This window comes from Helicoverpa zea, chromosome 17 (assembly GCF_022581195.2).
Source record: "Helicoverpa zea isolate HzStark_Cry1AcR chromosome 17, ilHelZeax1.1, whole genome shotgun sequence".
Lineage (NCBI taxonomy): Eukaryota > Metazoa > Arthropoda > Insecta > Lepidoptera > Noctuidae > Helicoverpa > Helicoverpa zea.
Genome location: NC_061468.1, coordinates 1,951,167 through 1,971,985, shown reverse-complemented (window position 1 = coordinate 1,971,985; position 20,819 = coordinate 1,951,167). Strand labels below are relative to the sequence as shown.

The following is a 20,819-nucleotide window of genomic DNA, read 5'->3' as shown; positions in this document are numbered from 1 at the left end:
TCTTGTATAAAATAACTTTTTATTACTTAAACCTACTTATCAACAAAGGTATAAAAGTCTCTATAAATAAATTACTAAATTGATCACAATTCTAGAGAAATATGTACATGACTTATAAATAATTGTAATATTTTGTTCTCAACAACTCATTTTGTTCACCAAAAATTCGTAGTAGCACCGTAGAAAAAGGGCGAACATATTTTGGTAAAACACAGTTCAAAACATGTTACGTTTGGTGCGATACGAATAGAAAATAATGCCTCGGGCTTTGGACGTACAAAAAGCCATTTCAGCCACATAAATAAATGGTTTTTGATCTTGAAATCTACCAAAATTAATATAGATTTTTAACTAACGGTAAAAATCTGAGATGATAAAACTATTTTACATGTACTTTATGTGTACGTCTTCTAAGTGTTGTTAGGCAGTGTACTTCTGGTTAAATCAGTTCTTTAACTTTCAAACATGTTCCATTGTTGTAGAAACGACTAACAATTCTGGCGCTCACCGTTTTACACTTCGATAACTTCTAAACCTGGCGCCCAGTTGAACCAATCACACTTTAGCCACCTTACAAACGCCTCTAATTACTAGGATTGACAACATTTCTTTTTACTTTGATTTGTCAATTTTTTACATTAGAACCTGATGCCCAGTGTTCCTCCTTCAGTTTCAACAGATATCTCATAAGTTCAATAGTCAATAAGATCAGTCCCAAGTAGGTCGCGGTGGTTTCCTGAGCAGCGTGTCTTCTGGCGCGATGTGTATGGGGTTGTTGAAGTCCACCTCGATGTGCTCCGGGATCGAGTCGAAGTACGTTATGTGGTCGTTTAAATTGTCTGCAACATAGGAATACATTAGTTAGGGAAACTTCTACTGGAACGAATACTGGAAAGATCGACACAAGCACACAGCATTTTTTTTTTAATGCTGTTGGTAAGCAAAAAAAAAATTACAGTGAAGTTTCCTAAATGCATATTTTGCCGTAATTTTTTTTCTGTGCTTGAAAAAAGGGATCATGTAAAAAGGTAATTATCAAATTGCCTTTATTGGTCTCCAGTGATTTTAATCTTGCTTCCATTTGGATCCAAACAGCTCATAATTTTGGGTGTAAATAACGAAATTTCGCTTAAAAAATCATCAGAACTTACGTGTCAAATTCAACCTCGCAATAATGTCGTCCAGATGCGCTTGATCCAACGTTGCCTTGACAGTGATCCTGTCAGTTCTAAGACTGCGCTTATGTCGGGAAGATCGCGTGTGCCACGTGACGCGCGTGCTGTTGCTGGCGCGGCTCAGCAGCGGGAGCGTGAACACCATCTCCGAGAGTGGTGTGTGGTCGGGACCGAACTCCTGGAAATGTTTGAGGAGATGTTAAGAAGAGATGTTTTGGAGGGTTCTAGACCTGTACGTTCCTTTACTAGGGATAGAATTCTGATATGAGCCCGGTATTGTCGAACTCGTACCTCTGGTAAGCAAATGTACATAGGTTATCCATCATAAGTAATTAGATCTTCTTGCTATAGTTATCTCTCAGTATCCGGGTATTCAGAATACAATGTGTTCGACTTCGGTTTTTTTAGGCTTCTCAATAAAATACCTAGGTCCAATGTTCAGAAATCCTGCTAATTTTCCAGACCAAAAGTATCTATGTCCCAGTTAAGGTAAATAAAAACTATGTTCTTACCAAGCATTTCCCGCTAACACAATACGAAGAGTTCCTCTTCCCGCAAGAGGTTCCAAGAGGGAACCAGCCTTCTTGCCCGTTGACTAGGTAGAAACGATGAGACACTCGTTCATCTTGACAGGCGATGCGGCATGGTCGGTCTGGGTCCTCTGCAAATATATTTAGGAGCAAGGATTAAGTTGGGAAGATATCCAGACAAGACAATTTGTACATGTTGTCCTTTTAATGAGTTCATATTCATATCTAAGTTGAAGTGAACTTGCATTCTAACTAGACACCGTTTAATACTAGGTGATGTAGGTATGACCCTAATATTAATTAGGTGGGATAGATTGATGACTGGTAAATTACCGGTGTTTTGGTATTGTCAGAGAAAACTTGGCTCGGATGGCACCTAATTTGGATTTCAGTCTTTTGGAATTTCTTACCTAAAGCTGGTGAAATCTGCATGCCTAATCCAGATAACCTCCTCACTCTGTCTTTGTACTTAGTGCAGACCATGGTCGCGTATTGGTATGGTGATTTCTTTTGAGTGCAACCCTGGAAATAATCACGATTTTGTTATTATATGAATTTCTGAAGTTGCTAAGAATATACGAATTTATTTAAGTTGATATACGAACTGTTTCGACTGCGACTATTAGTCCAGTCGATTGTGGCAAGGCTCTGAACTATGGTGTTTCATTTCAGATTTATAGAGGTACCTATGTATGTAAGTATTTGGTAGATCGCACAAGGTTTCACCAGTACCTACCTAAACAGTAGATTTGGGAGTTACTTGGCGAGTATAAAGTGGTATACTCACAGTTTCACTAGCGAGCGGTTCACACAGCTGTATAGTGGTGGCTCGCCGCGCTCTCACCAGCCTGAGCCCCGCGCCGCCCGACACGCAGTGGTAGTGGCAGCCACTCGCTGCTGTCCACTGTGATCCCACTGCTCGACGCCACGTGCCTGATTGTTTTGTTCTGGAAGGATATTATGTTACAATGTATTCTCCAACAGTGCTTTATGTTTATATCATTATACGCTTTCCATAATGAAGGTACATAAGGTGCTAATTATGAGCAGAGCATACTAGCTTGCTTGTAGAAGACAGAAAGTCCTCAAAGAAGCACCACAGATTGGTTTCACAGGAATATGGACGACAAGCCACAGAATGTGTGGCTTGTCGTCCATATTCCTGTGAAAAAAGAAAAGCTGGCTGCTTGCCCACGTTGCCGTTGTAGCCATCGGCGGGAATTCTATTGGAAAGTACAATTTAATAAAGCCTTTGGTTTTTAGAGGATTTGTCTTAGGCTCCCTAGATTTCAGTTTTTTTTTCTAAAGGAAATACATTATGAAACAGTTTCTAGGTACACTTACGGAGGTGTATGCGGCGTAGCAGTCCTCAGTGCTTCCCATTCACATTCGCTTGGTTTCAGAGAAAACTCCGTGTCTGGGTTGGTCGAACAGGTGAATTTCTGCACAAAAAACAAATTGGTTTTAGAAGGTCTTGAGTTCGAACGTGCTTGTATTTCAAAAGGCATTTTTAACAGAAGGTATACCAGGTCCCCTGCCGGGGTCGCGGGAGTATTTGGAAGAGTAACCGCAGGTATGGTACATAAAAGGCTTAAGAAGGAACATATTGCTGGGGAGTTTGTTACGCCATTTTTTCTTCCCAGCACGCATGATGCAGAAGTTGGTAAGGTAAGATCCGTTTGGGGCATGTTCGTTCAAGAAGTACTTTCTGGCAGTCAAGTTTGAATAAAAGGCCTTAGGTTTGAGATGGTGGGTTTTAGCTAGTCAGGAGAGCATCATTTGATTTTGAGACATGAGTGTAGATTTTCTAGTTTACCTGACAGACGCCGCTGATGCAGAACATAGGCGAGACAGTAGAGCATGCGGTGCCGTCGGGCAGGCTCCAGCCGCGCGACTTGTAGCCGCCGCCGCGCGTGTCGCACCACACCGCGCACGCGCTGCTCACGTCTGATACAACATGGAAGAACAAACTGAGAGGATAATGTATGGACATGTCAGATTTTGGGTAAGTTTTCCGGGAACATGGAGAGGTATGAAAGGTCTTTAATCGACAAACCACGGGTGTACCTACGTCAAACTGTTTTGGAGGAAACTTAAATACTCGTGATCAATTGTGTTCAAAAATAGGGTTAAAGAACTGAAAGGCATGAGCAACTTAGCTTACTGGTCTTTAAATATATGTATACATGCATCGATTTATAGTCCACCGTGGTTATAAGTAGAATCAGTCTTTGAGGCTTCTTTGAGGTACATACCATCGGAATCGATCCTCTGCAAGCCAGTTCCAATAAGGTCAGGATCAACATCTCGAGCTCTCAAACAGATCTGATCAGCAAATTCCCTGACTGTCATCCTTGGTACGTTGCTGCACTGCAATTGAGAAAATAGTGTATGTTAAACCGTATTTTATTACATAGAAGATAAAGGTGATATTTATTTACCTGTTGTGCGTGACATGATTGGAACTTCTTGTCATGTCCTACGCAGTAATTTTTGCCGTTGTCGTGTCTGAAATGAAAATAACTTTGTTAAAAACACGTATTGGTATAATATATTTTGAAGAGATACAGACACACATGCATATCAGAAGAGACTTGCGGACAAATTTTATTTCATCTCGTAGAAAACAGTAAAAAAACTTTTAAAATTAAACTTTAAAAAATATTTTTGACATACCGTGGTCTATTGCACCGCCTAGTAGCGACCGCAACGCCAGCCGCTGCAGGTGCATGAGTGTCATCCACCAGACACGCTGACGCACATTCCGACCAGCCCGACCAGCGACCCCAGGAACCGCGGATGATTGTAGACCCTTCACGTTCTACGCATTCACCGCCGCGACAGTACTGGAATGAAGATGGACTTTAGGAAGAAGGAAGTAAAGGGTATGAAAGCCAAGAAAGGAGAAGACTTGAAAGCCTCAGATGCAATGGAAGAAATATTGACTGTCGGACACTTGGCGTTCAATGTGTTAAAGAATGTTGAAGTTTCAGCAACATCAACCAATTCAATATTAGTCCAAAGTTGGACATAGGTCTTCCACACTTCCACATTGATACTTTAATCTAGGTTTGGATACCGCTCAAGCCGATACTGGAGATCTGGAGATGTATATTCGTTCGTTCGGTTCCTAAAAATTACATATTGCAATAACCTATATTCAATTTACATGTTTATGTAACATAATGTTTTTTTTTCAGTTGATTTGATCTTACCATATCCTCGCCACATCTCGTTCCTTCCAGAGCAGGGTGTGATGTCCATGTGTATCTTTCGCGTTGGCAATGTAGATCTCGACAGATGTCTTCCAAACTTTGGGCCCCTGAATGTCGACTTCCTCTTCCATATTTTAACATACCTAGAAGGAAGACCCAATTTAATTTAGTTACGCTACATCAGCTTTTTAGGATATAAAAAGTTAAATGGTTACTTTTCTTTCGCCTTGGTTACTAAAGCTAAAAAATAACTTTAACTAAGTTTGTATTAGCATTAAACAGGTTATTAATCTTCTTGGTCTTCAGTATTTACTTACATTGCTGATCAGCATCAAATCTCTCTCCAGGTAGAATGCCTTCAGCGCTGTGGTCCAGTTGTCCTGCAGAGTTTCCATGGTCCAGTAGACATCGAGATTGAACTGTGCTGTAAATAGGTAAAACATAGTAAATCTTGGATCAGATAGGTTGGATAAAAATGTTCTTGAGATATTTGACTTTGTTTCAACCTAATGCTGTACAGAGCTCCTACTAATAGTAAGCTTCATTTTTCTTTTATAAATCAATAATAAGCAGTAATCGATTTTGTAAAGAAACTTCCTTTCATTAGGTTTCGATGTATCTCCATTCAAGAATGTTTTAAGTTTTTTTGACTTTTTAAATATTTTTAGAGGACTTACTCCAAGAACTTCTGCAAATAATTCTTGCTGCATTGCGACCAGGTGATCTTCCCGCTGCCGAGGGTTGGGCTCATGATATAGGCGCTAGGATCACAGCCATTGTCTGCTAGTGGTCCATCGTGACGCATACCCAGGCTGAAAGTTTAAGATAATATTCTAGTTATTGAATTTTCAACGGGGGATTAAATACCAAATGGCTTTTTATTAGGACCTCGTTACATAGAATTAATAGGGAGATGATGTTTCCTATTCCTAGATGCGGGGTAAGGAATCGGTCGATGATCTGCAAATCCATATTAGTCAAATAGGCAAATCTATTTAGTTTTTGCTTGTCATCATAATGGCCTGCTTTTTAAACTTAAATTTCAACAGATCTGTTCCAATGTTAACGTAATAATGACATCTTTATAAAATTACGTAATTTAGAAAGTTAATCTAAGATCTAAAACGAAATAATTCCAAATTATTAATCAATCATTCTCTATCATCAGTTGCAGATCATTTGATAACATCTCTATTTCACGGCTTGGTTTAGTTTAAACGATATAACTGATCAACGTAATAGTTCTTCTAGTTTCATGGTAGCTTTGTTAATAAGGTTATCTAAACTTCAAGCTGTTTTGTTAATAAATGCAGGTTGAAGATCAGACAGTATTATCTTATAAAATCTGCCTTTAAAATAGTTTTGTGGTCTTACCACTTAATTTGTCAATTAACTTTTTCTTTTAGCTTTATATAATTTAACCTCAGTAATTAAAGAATATTGCCATCGGAAAAAATTAAGACTAGCTAGCTGTATTATGTCGAAATGTCCTAAAAATACCACATTAATTGCTATCCAATCGGCTGGAAACCACAATGATTGCTGAAATCTGATTGAATTTAGAAACGCAGCTAAATGTGATTAAGGTTAAGATTTTAGCAGCCTCGTCTGTTTGGTTCGTAATAAAGTTCTGTTAAATCAATTTGGGGAACGTCTGCGAATGCACTTTTGTGAGTCATGCATGGTTATCGTCATAAGCTAGGTTCGATATAGCTGTGTTAAAGCCTAGAACTCCAACATAGCGGAGCGAGGCATAAAAACAATCAATAGTATTTTTCCGGTCAGGGAAGAGACAAGACAAAAGAATAAAGGAATAATAGTTGTTTAAGAACTTCTCCGCTCAGCTTTGGTTTAATCTAAGCCTGAAAATATTAATGAATACAAACTTGTGTCCGATCTCATGTGCAACTACGTAAACGCTCTCGAAGTGCCTTCCTTCATTCACTGTACAGCTACTGGTGACCGTGCACATTCCTGCTACTGGTGCTAATCCTGTGAAACATACAGTCATTTGTTTTAGTTGGGATATTTATAGAAAAGGCTTAAGGTATCTAGTTGTTTTGCACTGCAATGCAGAAGTATGATCAGTCTTCTTTCAGAGTGAAAATATTCTAATGTTCATATTGTAATTGCCGGAGCAGTAGACAAATCTCATTAAACCAATGTTCATTTGGTTCTCGATGTGACATTTTCTTTGCAGTCGTTTCATGTAGACCAGTTACAGGTAATTATAAAATGTCTCAAGCTAGCTACTATATAGATGATTAATTTGCTATGCGTGATCAAAGTAAACATGACGATTTTATTTAATGCCTATAATAATACATCATTGTAACACATTGACACATCAATTGGATATAGAGCATTACAGTCTGATGAAAGCGTTTCAAATTGTAACAACGAAACTTCGTATGTATCTAATAATGTCGTTATAAACTACTTAACAATACTTATCTTTTGTCTCATTTCTTATACGTAAAAGGCTTTTATTATATTGAGTAATTTTAAGTTTTTACGTGTATGTAATCGGTATAAAAGAAAGTTTCTTTACACGTTCGTTTTCACATTTTAGTTTTGACTTGATCGTTTTAAGTGTGTTATAAATGGAATTGATAGAAAATCTTGCACTAACAAGAATGTATAATTGGTTAATCGGCTCGAGATACGAAAACGTTGCCTTAGTACGATTTTCACACATTCCGTGCGTGCTTTCGAAGCCATTACATAGTTCAATTGCATTGAGTTTTAAGATTCAACTTGATTATCGTTCTAAAATTTAGGGTTCATGTGACATTGTAAACGATACAAAATACAATTTAACTTACCCACAACTTGACTGCTAACTTTCCCATTCTTGTTGACAACATACAGATCCAATCCAGTCAATATTAATGCATGATCCCAATGCAAAGGATCATTGTCTCCCGGGGGATTTTCCAGTCTTTGCCATGTACAAAAATTACTAAGAAATCTATCAATATCGTGAGGTCTTTTCAAATTCGCTGGGTCTTCGTGTAATATCTCCAGTCTCTTCAGTATAAAGTTCACTGGTCTTCCCAGAGAAGGATCATGGTAAATTAATTGTACTGCATTGATCATAGCCAGTACGAATCTTACCAATTCTCTTTCTGTATCTTTTGGGAAATTAATAGTCATGTGCTTGTATAAATCTCTATCTACAAATACTGCAGTTTCCACGAACACTGCTGGTAAAATCGCTCTTCGTTGCCTATTCGATCCTACTGATAGTTTTTGAATAAAGTCTGTAATAGTCTTATTCCTATGTGCTAAATTAACTTTGAATCCTTCTAAATTATTATGTACATAGCTTGAAGGTATTTCTCGTTTTCTTCTGTGTTTCTTCCATGTTTTAACAGGTTCTGGTTGATTAGGTATTAAGTTTTCTCTTTCTAGACATGTTTCGTCTTCACTATCGATTTTGTTGTCTATTTGTTTTTTCACAATCACATGTGCTTTTGCATGGTCATCATGAAACCTGTCTGGCAGTGGGTGTATAAAGTAGTAGGTGTCATTAGACTTGACTAAACCTCTCTGAAAAAGAAGACATAATGAAAGGAAAGTGCAATTAAAATCTCTCATGATTGTGTCTAGAATTAATTGTTGGGTATTAAAATTTCTTCGGCCTACATATCTCGGACACTAATGGAGATTCATACTTAACGACGAATGTACATAATAATACCTTTTACAGCTTATTGTTCACATAGTTTATAACGTTTTCTTATTTATTATTAGAATTCTTAAAAGCCTCTGCATGCTTTATTGCATTTTGTCGAGGCATTCAATTTTGAATTCGATTTCACTATTCTTGCATATTCATTCGTTTATTATTCATATTAAAATTTTCATCTTTATTCCTGTCTCGCAGATTTAGCTTTAATAGGGGCCAGGACTTTGCTTAAACACAGGACAGGTCAGTTTAGCAGAAACTATATCAAGATTCATATACATCATTGTCATTATCAACTCATTGTATTTTCGTTGAGTAACTATATCGTATTTCATTATTATTTAGTCTAGTTTGTCCATTATTCTTATTTTCTCTAATCCTCATACAGTTATATTTACATTATCTACAATAAATATCAAACCATTAAGATTACTTTTACTTACCACATCATCACAAACATAAAGAGCAGCATTATCACTTCTATAATAACAAGCATCCACTTCTTCATCATTATGTTGATCTAATACCGCCTCAGTACTATTAGACCACCTTCTCATCAGCAGGAACTGAGGATCTAGGAAGCTGTTCCTAGGAGTGAGCCTTATGTCTAGGTGCTTCTTCAGTCCGACTAGGTCTTGGTCGTCGTAGAGGAGTGAGCGCTTACGACGTTTTGGCTGCTTGAGATGTGCTACTTCGAATTGTGCTTCTGTAATTGAAGTAAGGGTGAAATGTTATTGGTTGTTACATGACTAATGCCAGAAATAGAGCATTTTGTCAATTTTAAGAGATGAAGGGAAAATAATCGCAAAATTAGCAAACTTTCATCCAGCTTCACCATTAAGGAATGCCGCAGTGCAGTTTAATGCATCTGATAATATTACACAGTTTTAGTAAGAAACAAAAAGCTGGCATAACCAGACAATCTGTTGTGACATAAAAAATCATTCAGAATCCATTTCTAAAAAAGCTCTTTCAAGCACAGAAGATTTAACTCTCTTAAGGAAAGGCCACCCATCCTCGGCTAGTGCGGTTTACCCTAGCAGAAATTACTGTTATCTTTGCTATTCTATGTGAAGGAAAGAATGCCGTAAATCAAGGTATCACATACAACTAGTTCATCAAAAAGTGGTTTCTCCCATGGCCTGTCGCTTGACACCTTTAATTTACCTTATTTATACTGCACAACTTTCGCGGTATAATGATCAGCATGCTTGTGGTTTTTATTTTATCATTAGCTGTAACGCGTACATCATTACTTTCTTTAGTAATTAGTGTTTGGTTAGAAAATGCTTATTTAATATGTATATGAAGCTGGTTTAAAAATGGTCATTACTAAGACTCACACACGGTACATGTCGACGTTACCATGAATCAGTAAATATGGCATTTATATCGTTCATTCAAAGATACTCTACACTAATACCACATTTCTTACTCCATTCACCATTTACTTATGTCAATTCGAGCAATTTTTCTCACACTCACACCTCAAGTTCAAACACATGATCTTGAAAACGGTGTTGCAACAAGAACTAAATAGATAACAATATTGACTAGATATTATCTATAATAGTCTGCCTGGTTTTATTAAAATTAATTAACTGTAATTGTGTGAGATTTGGTTCTATAGCTTTGGGGGTACTTACCGTTAGGGTTGGCACCGAATAGGAATATTTTTTCAGACTCTGTTAAATGTTCTAGTAGTTGTTTTGAGTGATCCTGTAACAAAAGAAAATTGACAATTAGAATACATTGCTCTTTCGTATTTATGTGAATGAGGACTTCGACCTAAAACTGGATTAAAAATAATTTAATTACTTTTTAAAATATTTCCATAAGTCGATCAATGAAATCTTACCATCCTACTACCTACCCATAAAGCGATAAAATTAACAGAGTACGTGAGTGAGATGTAAAAAAATCTCAGTTGCCAATTTTATAGTTTACTTGACAGGACCGTCAAAATCAGCAGGTCTACTATTGACATAACCCAAAGAAACTAGACCTAATGATAGTATCGATCTTAAGTAACAAATAAGTGTCAGGAAGTGTAAATTCACCACGCGACTTCCAACCAACCTTGCATTATAAATAATATTAGCTAAAAGCCATTGTCTGTAAACGCAGCCTCGACACCTTATTTTTGACAATAGATGGGTTTCGCACGCAGTTTTGTGATTAAACGGAACTTAATTACTGTTTAAGTGAAAGGCTGTGGCGACATTAAAATCGTATTAGCGAATGGTGAATGAATGAGGAGCTAATGTGGGAATTTGAAGAGTTAGTTATGTAAAGGAGATACAAGGATAATTATTGTTGTATTTTTATGATACTTTTGACATCACTGTATCTTGGGTGCTAAGATGCATTTACACGGCAGTTTCTGTTTTGGAGCTATACTTCTGCGCAGACTATAAAAATAGGTAACATTCTTCAACTTTTGCGACTATCGACACATACTTTTTTATGGAATGTTTCCCACAAGCACTGCGGTCTGGATGTTCCTTCAATCTGCCTAAGTTCAGGACCCATTTTAGCGAGTAAAAGTCCTGTCAGTGAATTTATTGATAAGCTACAGCCAGCACACAGTTTTATGAATTATTTAATTTGCCTGTATCTTATTATTTTAATGGTTAGATATATCATTTATTTGCTGGAATAGAAAATCAGCAAATGGGTGTTGTTCAATCAATTCAAACACTAAGCTAAGTAATCGACATTAAATCGCGTTCGCTTATGTTCTGAACCAAGCTATGAATAGTATTGTTTATTATGCGATTAGATACTGTTTCTTTCGATGGGTTAGACGCTCGATGTCTTTTTACAACTTTATTTGCATCATTATGTTGTTGCAATGCAATTTTAAAATGTTTAAATTCATTGTTATGATGATCTTGACTTTTATAGGACAAAGTGTCCTCGGCTTTTGTATCAGGAAGAGATTTTTTTTCGTTATTATTGTTTATGTTATTGAATGTTTCAGTTATGAAAGATTCAATTTTCATAAATAAGAATTTAATTGATACTTAATAACACGTTATGTTAAACTGAATATATGTATCTTTGTAATCATAAAATTAAATTCTTGACCGTTATTTGAAGCTTACTAGTTTGAGATAGGCACCTACGTGTTTTCCGCTTTTATCTCTGTCCTTTTCTACCCCATATCTTGCATCTCTCTCGCACACCGACCAGTTTCACTCCCCACCAGGCAGGAGGCGACGAGTGTTCTCGGCGGCCACAGTTCGTCATTGGCGTCTTGTTTTCCGCCCGAGAAGGTTGGTCTAACCAACCGCTGTAGTATTTCGTTGAAAAATAAACTCAGTGCTCTCGCAGAACACAGGTGAGTTTATAATATTTTATACAATTTGTTAACGGTTTTACCGTTCGATATTCGATTTTGCGAAATCAAGTGTTAATATTTTGTACATCTACCCCTTTTTTGTCACGAGTTTCTTCCGTGTACTTTTTTTTTTTTCAGTAATTTGTTTTCAGAATGAGTGACTTATAAAGCAAATACGGATGCGGTAAATAATAAAGCTACCACAGCCCGTGCACGTGACTATGGAAAAGAAAGCAAGCCCGAAGTTCCTAAGGCACCTGTGGCCCTAGTTCAATCCTGCAAGGCGTTCAACTTTTTGACAAAAAAGAATGGTGTGAGGTGCGGTCCAACCAGCATCTCCTTAGTTCGGACTGGTCACTACCGCACTTGAAGAGGGCTGGTGGTGTCAAGAAAGCTTTTCGGCCTTGAAAGACTTGGTACGCTCCCCTCGGACTGCCAGTAAGTCTGTTAGCCACCCCCCATGGGGGTCGGCTCATTATTACGGCGTGTGATGGTTTTCGGCCTTGAAAGACTTGGTACGCTCCCCTCGGACTGCCAGTAAGTCTGTTAGCCACCCCCCCATGGGGGTCGGCTCATTATCACGGCGTGTGATGGTTTTCGGCCTTGAAAGACTTGGTACGCTCCCCTCGGACTGCCAGTAAGTCTGTTAGCCACCCCCCGTAGTGGTCGGCTCATTATCACGGCGTGTGATGGTTTTCGGCCTTTGAAAGACTTGGTACGCTCCGCCTAGGACTGCCAGTAAGTATACTAGCCACCCCCCGCAGGGGTCGGTTCATTATCACGGACCCGCGCAGGGTACCAATCTTGCATTTTGCGAGTCGCAGCATCATTACAAAGCAGGGACCAGTAAGTATACTAGCCACCCCCCGCAGGGGGCGGTTCATTATCACGGACCCGCGCAGGGTACCAATCTTGCATGTTGCGAGTAGCAGCATCATTACAAAGCAGGGACCAGTAAGTATACTAGCCATCCCCCGCAGGGGTCGGCTCATTATCACGGACCCTCGCAGGGTACCAATCATGCATGTTGCGGGTCGTACCATCATTGCAATCTACCCTCGCAGGGTGGCTTTTTGGATCGACTTTCGAAGAGTCGCCATTATAACCTTCCCTCGAAGGGAAATGGTAATCACACTCACGCTGAATGGCGTGTGACGCAAAACTCTAAAAGCTCCCTTGGGATATCACGAGTAAATTACAATAGGAACCATGTCCAACAGAGGAAACAGAAAGCGTCCAGGACCGCAGGCGGACTTTGATGCGTCCAACAAGGCACGTAAGTTATGACTTTCCAGGCGGGTTGCCTAACATTATATCAAGACCAATGGAAAGAAATGGGAGCTCCGCCTTTCTTGTTAAAAATAATAACTGGGTATCGCATACCATTGGCCAAAAGCCACCTTTGATAGATAATGCCAGATTTGACCAGAGAGTCCAAAGAGATGGATGTCGTCATATCCCAAATGATAAAACAAAAAGTTCTATTGATAGCTGCAAATTCTGCCAGCTTTCTTTCCAATATGTTTCTTGTGCCCAAAAGGCGACGGAAAGAACCGTCCAATACTCAATCTCAAGGTTCTCAACAAGTTCATAATTACGGAACCCTTCAGTTTAATAAATGTTTTTCGGGTGCTAGAGTTTCTTCAGAAAGACGAATGGCTGTGCAAGTGGATCTCGCCCAGGCTTACTTCTACCTTCCGGTAGCCGAAGGTCACAGATATGTTCTTCGACTAGTATACAGAAGAAGACTGCTTCAGATTACGTGCCTACCATTTGGCTTAAGCACGGCACCCAAGACCTTCGCCACAGTGACCAATTTGGGTGGCTCAAACTTTGAAAACTCAAGGGATACTTATAATTGTGTATCTCGATTTTCTGGTGGCTCGCCAAGATATATTTGCCTACTTTGGGATCATTTGCACCATGTTTTGGATGGCAAGTGAATAAATCGCAAGCATTATCAACAAGATAATGACAAAACGCACTACGTGACAAACAGCACGACAAACTTAGAAGACCTGCATAGCTTGATAGGACTTTTAAACTTCGCAAGTTTTCGTTGTTCCATACGGCAGACTGCATTACCGGGCTCTCCTCACTATCCTCAATGCAGTGTTGAACAGCAATCTATACCTACCCTATTCATGGAACCGTGAGCCAAACGGTGAACAAACCATAAAAAGGGTTCTTATAAGTCACGATTGAAGTAATGATCATATTTTATAAAAATAACTACGAAAGTAATATACTGACAACATTAGAAATGATATTTTAGAACGATGTCTGTGGAACTTATGCAATCTTTTCAAACTTAATTGAAATCAAATATGTATAATAAATGCCGTAAATTATTTTCTTAATTTTAATGAAATATGTAGTAAATCGTTTACATGTAAAATGAACCTAGAAGTCTTGACTGTCATACATAGAACCCTACTTAATTGAAGACCACAGATACTAAGAACATTTTACATAAAAATGTGACGTTTTTGTCATCGGTCGGGTTATACCCACCATTTTGAAAAAGTGTCATTCTTTGGTTACATTATGGGCTCACGGCTCGGTGAATGGAGTATAGCAATGTTGAACCTACCAGCAGATACCTTAGCAGATCTAAAGTGGTGGCTGGTCAGCTGCCACCAAACCTTGGATATTCATTCGCCACTTCCCTGTCACCTTATAACCACGGACGCCTCCGATGTAGGATGGGGGCACAACTGAACGGAACTCCCGTAATGGGTTCATGGAACGAGAGAGAAAAAGGCTTTCACTGCGATCTGAAAGAGATGCTTGCAGTATTAACTGGAAAATCACGGCAAGTTGCTAAAGAGATCAACAGCCATTTTTCAATGCAGAAATGGGACTGTGGTGTCATATCTAAGAAATCAAGGTGGCACCCGATCAAGGAGCCTACCGAACTTGACGTACAGAGTATTCAGTTATCTTGAGCTGTATCAAATCTATCACGTCGTGAATCATATACCAGCCCTATTCAACAGTCAGGCAGACCATCTCTCCCGACACAAACCTCCACCGGAGTGGCATCTTGTATCAGCAGTGGACCTATTTGCCTCGAAGCGAGCCCAGGGACACATACTTGTGTACTACGTGCCCCTAGATCTGAAGGACCCGAAAGCGGGGTTCCACGATGCATTTTTCTCAAGTTTTTGACTTACCCGCTAGCATGGGTATTACCGCCACCTTACCTTATACCGTAGGTCCTCAGTCATCTCAATTCAGGAACGGGAGTTAATCTCATAGTAGTTCCTTCGGTGGCACCAGGTATTTTGGCGAGCAGATTTGAAGTCCCGATCATTAGCAGTACCCTACACATTGATGAACCTCGAGCAGAAACCGATAGACACAGCAACGGGGATACCCCCTGCCAAGGTCAAGGAAATGGGGGGGGGGAGGGACAAGGAGTCTCTCCGACTGAAGTCTTCTTCAATCCACACGCAACACTTATCAATCAGCTTGGAGTCGATGGTTAAATTGGGGCGAAAAGTATGAAATTGGATCCTATGAATCCTTGAATCCCTATTTGGACCTATACTTACCCAATTTTTAGCGGACTTACACATAGTAAATAAACTAGCATACAATACTATTTTATTACACAAGTCAGTTATAGCTACACTATGCAATGCAGAAACCACTCTAGAGCTAGGTTCACACGTTCTAGTCGGACACATTTTAAAATCAATAGCGCTGAGCAAACCTGTTCCCCGGGAAGCCGTCCATCTGGAATATTGACCAATTGGTAACCTACTTAAGTGCAGTAGACGTAGACGAGAATAATCCATTTGCAACTTCCAGGCACACTGCTGCTCTTTCTTTTGCTAGCTTGTTTCGGAAAGGCGAGTCCATGATCTTTCCTTGCTTGCAATAGACCCAGAACATTTCAAAAACAACAAAGATAATTTAATCTTATGGCCAGTCTTTGGCTCTAAGACCGACAGTTCTAGTCATAGGCAGTCGGGTTGTTGTTTGATGGATAATCAGGAAAATATAAATCTAAGTCCAGTGTATTGGGTCAGAAAGACTAAAGCCTTGTTAGAAGATAGACGGACATCGGCTAATTCCTTAAATTTATTTATATCCGTTAGAGGCCAACCAAAGGCAGGCACCCGAACGATGATGCGGGTGGATTAAGACATTGTTAAAAGAGGCAGGAATAACTACAACCCCAGGAAGCTTCCACTCGGCGGTAGCGTCAAAATCTGTGTTGACAATATACCTTTGGACGATATATTAGCAAAGGGTAATTGGCGATCAGGCAATACATTTGCCCATTTTTACAGAAGGGAAAGATACCCACTAAATAGAAGTAGCAAGTTATCTCGATTATTTAATTAATCCAGCTGATTAATGTCTATATTTTTGTTACTATTGTTATTAAGAAGTATCGCAATGTTTTTGTTAATTACTATTAGAAAATGAAATCAATTTTTGCTTTTGTTCTTGCATCTCTCTTTTAATTTTTATTACTCATCCTTCGAGCCCCTTTCCCAACTATGTTGGGGTCGGCTTCCAGTCTAACAGGATGTAGCTGAGTACCAGTACCAGTTAACTTTGATTACATTAGTATTCCAGGATGCAATACACATACTTACATGTGATTACTCGTGTACCTAAGTACCTATTTACATACACAATTTCATTGTGCTTTTGCTCACATTGGCGTCCACTTCCACCAGGCGATAACAAACACGTCTCAAACTAGTAAGCTTCAAATAACGGTCAAGAATTTAATAGCAGCGTTTTACCTGAAATAAAACGCATATTAAATACTTACCTTATTTGAAGCTTACATTTTAATTTCTGCCTGGTGTTTTCGACTCAATGACGAACTGTGGCCGCCGAGAACACTCGTCGCCTCCTGCCTGGTGGGGAGTGAAACTGGTCGGTGTGCGAGAGAGATGCAAGATATGGGGTAGAAAAGGACAGAGATAAAAGCGGAAAACACGTAGGTGCCTATCTCAAACTAGTAAGCTTCAAATAAGGTAAGTATTTAATATGCGTTTTATTTCAGGTAAAACGCTGCTATTAATCTTTCTTCTTGGTTTCCAAGTTAACCTTTGGGCTGAACATTTTCTTACCCCTATAGGATTGTCGACTATATAGGAGTGTTAGAATAGCGAGTGCGTTTATGAATGCATAAATATTTAGAAATGGGATTAACACTTCTATGACCAAAGAGAATTTGACCGAATTTTGTGCTGCCAGGGTGAAGGAGAAACTTGTGCCGGCAATTACACACCTAACAAGTTGACAGCTGCTATGTTATAATCTTTTACAAGAAAGAAGAACAATCTTGTAACAATTTTAATCCACTTTCCTCAGCAATTATGATCATCAAAATTTTCATCTTATTTCCGTGTCGTTGATTTTGATCGCGAAAGTGTATAATTAGTTTTGACGCGTCTGTTTTGGCATTACAATGAAAGCATTGGACATGGCGTCTTGGTCTGATTATGGCGTTTCTTCTTCTTTTTACGTAATTATAATTGATGGTTTGTCTTGGTTGTTGTTTGGGTGATTTTGAGGCTGTAGATTTTTGAGCCATTTTTCTACCGTATCTTTGTGCAAAGTGCTGTGTAAAAGGTTCGGTGTTCAGTCAAATATTTGTCAAACTATGAAGTCTTCAGCTTTATTTTATAGTAGTCCCAGCTATGTAGACTTTATTGACCTTTCAGTAAATGTTAGATTTTTATGATAGCTCATTTCCATTGCATTCTATTATCATGTTTTTGTTAAACAACAGACTGGCATTATTCAGCATTTTGTTCTTGAACTTTTTGTTTAACGACTAGTTTTCCGTTATCTAGTCAACAACTTATTCAGCATAGATTTATATAGATAGTATTTTCAGATTTCCATGATTTTCTTAACCCTTTTTATGCCTGGTATCCTTCTCCTCTTTTCATATTTTTGATGGAAAATTACTCAATTAGTCATAAAGACCTCTGCCTCAGAAACCAGCTGATGAACTCAAAACCTCTTTATTGAAATCGGTCAAAAATGCAAGTGAAAGCTTAGGTACTGGCTCTATCCTAGTAGAACTGCCTTGACAATATACCAAGGATACAAGCATGACGCCCATTCACGATCCGTCACGCCTTAACGTGATAGTCGACGACTTTTGTTAACAGGAATGAGATGCAAGGTCTAATTTCAGGTCGTTGCAATTTGTAGCACGATTCTGTCGTGGCCTGACTTTTTAGAGTTTGGGGTTTGGTAGAAATACTGTATCTGCAGGTAAGGTGATGATAGTCGTTAAGCCTCGAGCAGTATTGGAGGCTGATGCTCAAGATCGAGATCAATTGTGTACCATGAGATAGGTCTATGTTCAGCAGTGGACTGACACAGGCTGTTGATGATAAGTAGGTGTTATATATACTGTAAGGTTTGAATTAAATTGGTCTCAACTGTAAAGCTCACTGCTTTATTGGATTTAGATTCATCATCCTCCGAGCCTTTTTCCCAATCATGTTGGGGTCGGCTTCCAGTCTAACCGGATTCAGCTGAGTACCAGTTTATTGGATTTAGATTATGAACCTGTTTAGGTTATAAAGTTTTGGAGTCTAATTAATGCGTTTCGGCAAAGTGCATTCGGATTAATAGCAATAAGCTCACTTCTATAACGTGTCACTTCGCACAGGCAAGTCAATAAACATGACGATACCAACTGCATAAACTCCCTGACAATTCAACTCCTCATCATCGGAAATCCAGTAACTTCGCAAACACCACCTTTGTTAAACCAAAAGGTGCAATTAAAACGCCGGCAGGCGATGCGAAACGAAAAATCCAAGACGTTTCGTTCCCCTCACAATATTGTTTGGAACAAAGACGTACAGTAAACTGCACATTAGTGGTAACCGTCATGCACCTTAATTCAATAGTAATAAGTACGATTTTCCTATAAAACTATTACCACTGACCTGAAGTTGACTGTACAGATGGACAGACAACTGCTTATCTTCGAGTTCCGGGTTTTTATGATAATTTTGGCCGTTGAGGATAAATATATCATTGTTTTAGCTGTGGTGATGATGATAAAGATAGGACAAGACGGCTTAAGTTTGCAGTTTATTTGCAAAAATAAAAGCTTAAGAATTAAAAGGTGTTTTTAGAGTGAAAAGAGGACCGTTATTTTAAAAGCGTTTCAAGTAATTTTCAAATTAAATGTTTTATTTGTTTGATCACTTGAAAGCATTTTCAGAGGTCGTTTTAGAAGTCTGACAATAATTGGGGTCTCATCACTTATGAATAGGTAATATGTGACTGAGCAAGATTTTGTCCAAATTTTGTGAAAATGTAAGTAGGTACATATTCTAGGATACCTTGCCTACTTCATTCCACAAAACTAGACGACAGTGCTGTTTACGTAATTTGAACTACATTGCACTTTTGACGGCGAGTGTAGCAATTTGTCGGTTATATTAGGCGAATAATATCTTTAGCAGCCTTGCGATTCTTTGAGAATTTTACATTTACTACGATTGTACTATATGTTGGTAAAGGGAAATATTTTCCCTTTGTAGGGTGTAAAAGTTGTTTGGAAAGAAAGTGCTTTTGGATTTAAGTGGCTTAGAACCAATAAAAAATTATAATGCAGATATTTTAAATTAAATTTGAACCAAAAGGGTGAGGTAAATGATGGTAGATGGATTCAGGCGTGCCAAGGACGTGGGAAACGCCTAGTCGTAAATAAATGGTAATTTTATGATTTCTGATTTGGTTAAAATATGAATTATGTAATGAATAATTGAATATTTCATTAAATGTTTGAAATCAGTTGACCGTCCTAATCTTAGTAGGAAAATCTTTATAAAATTAGGGGAAGTAATACACTTGCAATGTTGAATAAATTATAAGCAATCAAATAATACATCATCGCATGTGTAAAGTAATATTTATGTTATGTGAGACGTTTAAATAAATAAAATGAGATAGGCACGTTTTTCATAGGCACGTTTTTCATATTTCCATGGGAAATCACACTGTGAATGGGATTCGTCAAATATGATTTTTTACTCTGGCTAAATGTATTGTTAATTGTTTGATATAGGTATCATATTTTATCATTTAGGTAATGTCACTTGTACATAGGTACTAGGTGAATGCCTAATCCGTAGAAGAGTTTTACTTAGGAACAGATTTTTCAGATTTCTTAGTAGGTACCTAAACTCGGAAAAGAGTAGTTTTATGCTATCTATCTACCTACCTAATATTTTGTTGATTTTTTTGGTCAAACAAGAAATAAATTTAGTACTTAAAATACCAAAAAATTACTACCGCGATATAAATCAAACCAAACAATTGTTCATAACTACTTATTGCTAAAATTTGAATGCACGGCTGCACATATGTACATACTTAATATACAACATGCTTGTATATAGTTTGTTTGTTTGTATGCGCTAATAATTTACAATAGAGAAATACATATAAGTGGGTACAGCCTAAATATTGTGATGATGGATAGGTACAGCTAACTAAATTACAGAAAGGTTTCAGGCCTGAATTATGAGAATGGGTACATATATCTAAACTTAACTACATAAAGGGTGCAAAAATAAGTCTAGCTGATAACTTTCTCCTGTTTTAGAAGTCAGAATTTTTTAATAATGTCGGGCCATGCTTTGCGCGGGCCTGTACGAGGTGCGTAATAGCAATTTGTCAACTGTACCATTTCTAACAGGATATCATTCATCTCAGGATGCAAGTCAAATAGCAAGTCACAGCTAGTCCTAAACACATAAAAATAATCATTGTTTATGTTGATGACCTCTGCATAAGGCTGCAGAGGTTGAGCGCTGATTGTTTCGGAGTAATTTGTAGGAAGTTCATCATCAAGGC

General features: G+C 38.3%; 1 protein-coding gene across 1 annotated transcript in view; it reads right to left on the bottom strand.

The window, feature by feature from the left end:
• LOC124638531 (A disintegrin and metalloproteinase with thrombospondin motifs 16-like) overlaps positions 1 to 20,819 on the bottom strand; it is a 54,044-nt gene continuing 33,225 nt past the window's right edge. Inside the window, exons 2-18 of the mRNA XM_047175505.1 lie at positions 10,258 to 10,330; positions 9,055 to 9,317; positions 7,746 to 8,472; positions 6,807 to 6,912; positions 5,598 to 5,732; positions 5,238 to 5,344; positions 4,921 to 5,063; positions 4,382 to 4,551; positions 4,147 to 4,213; positions 3,961 to 4,075; positions 3,522 to 3,652; positions 3,050 to 3,147; positions 2,493 to 2,652; positions 2,116 to 2,227; positions 1,688 to 1,836; positions 1,152 to 1,353; positions 1 to 839 (exon numbers count right to left, since the gene is read on the bottom strand). Coding sequence (XP_047031461.1) covers positions 709 to 839; positions 1,152 to 1,353; positions 1,688 to 1,836; positions 2,116 to 2,227; positions 2,493 to 2,652; positions 3,050 to 3,147; positions 3,522 to 3,652; positions 3,961 to 4,075; positions 4,147 to 4,213; positions 4,382 to 4,551; positions 4,921 to 5,063; positions 5,238 to 5,344; positions 5,598 to 5,732; positions 6,807 to 6,912; positions 7,746 to 8,472; positions 9,055 to 9,317; positions 10,258 to 10,330 — 2,889 coding nt within the window. The 3' untranslated portion in view covers positions 1 to 708. The remainder of the gene's footprint in view (positions 840 to 1,151; positions 1,354 to 1,687; positions 1,837 to 2,115; positions 2,228 to 2,492; positions 2,653 to 3,049; positions 3,148 to 3,521; positions 3,653 to 3,960; positions 4,076 to 4,146; positions 4,214 to 4,381; positions 4,552 to 4,920; positions 5,064 to 5,237; positions 5,345 to 5,597; positions 5,733 to 6,806; positions 6,913 to 7,745; positions 8,473 to 9,054; positions 9,318 to 10,257; positions 10,331 to 20,819) is intronic.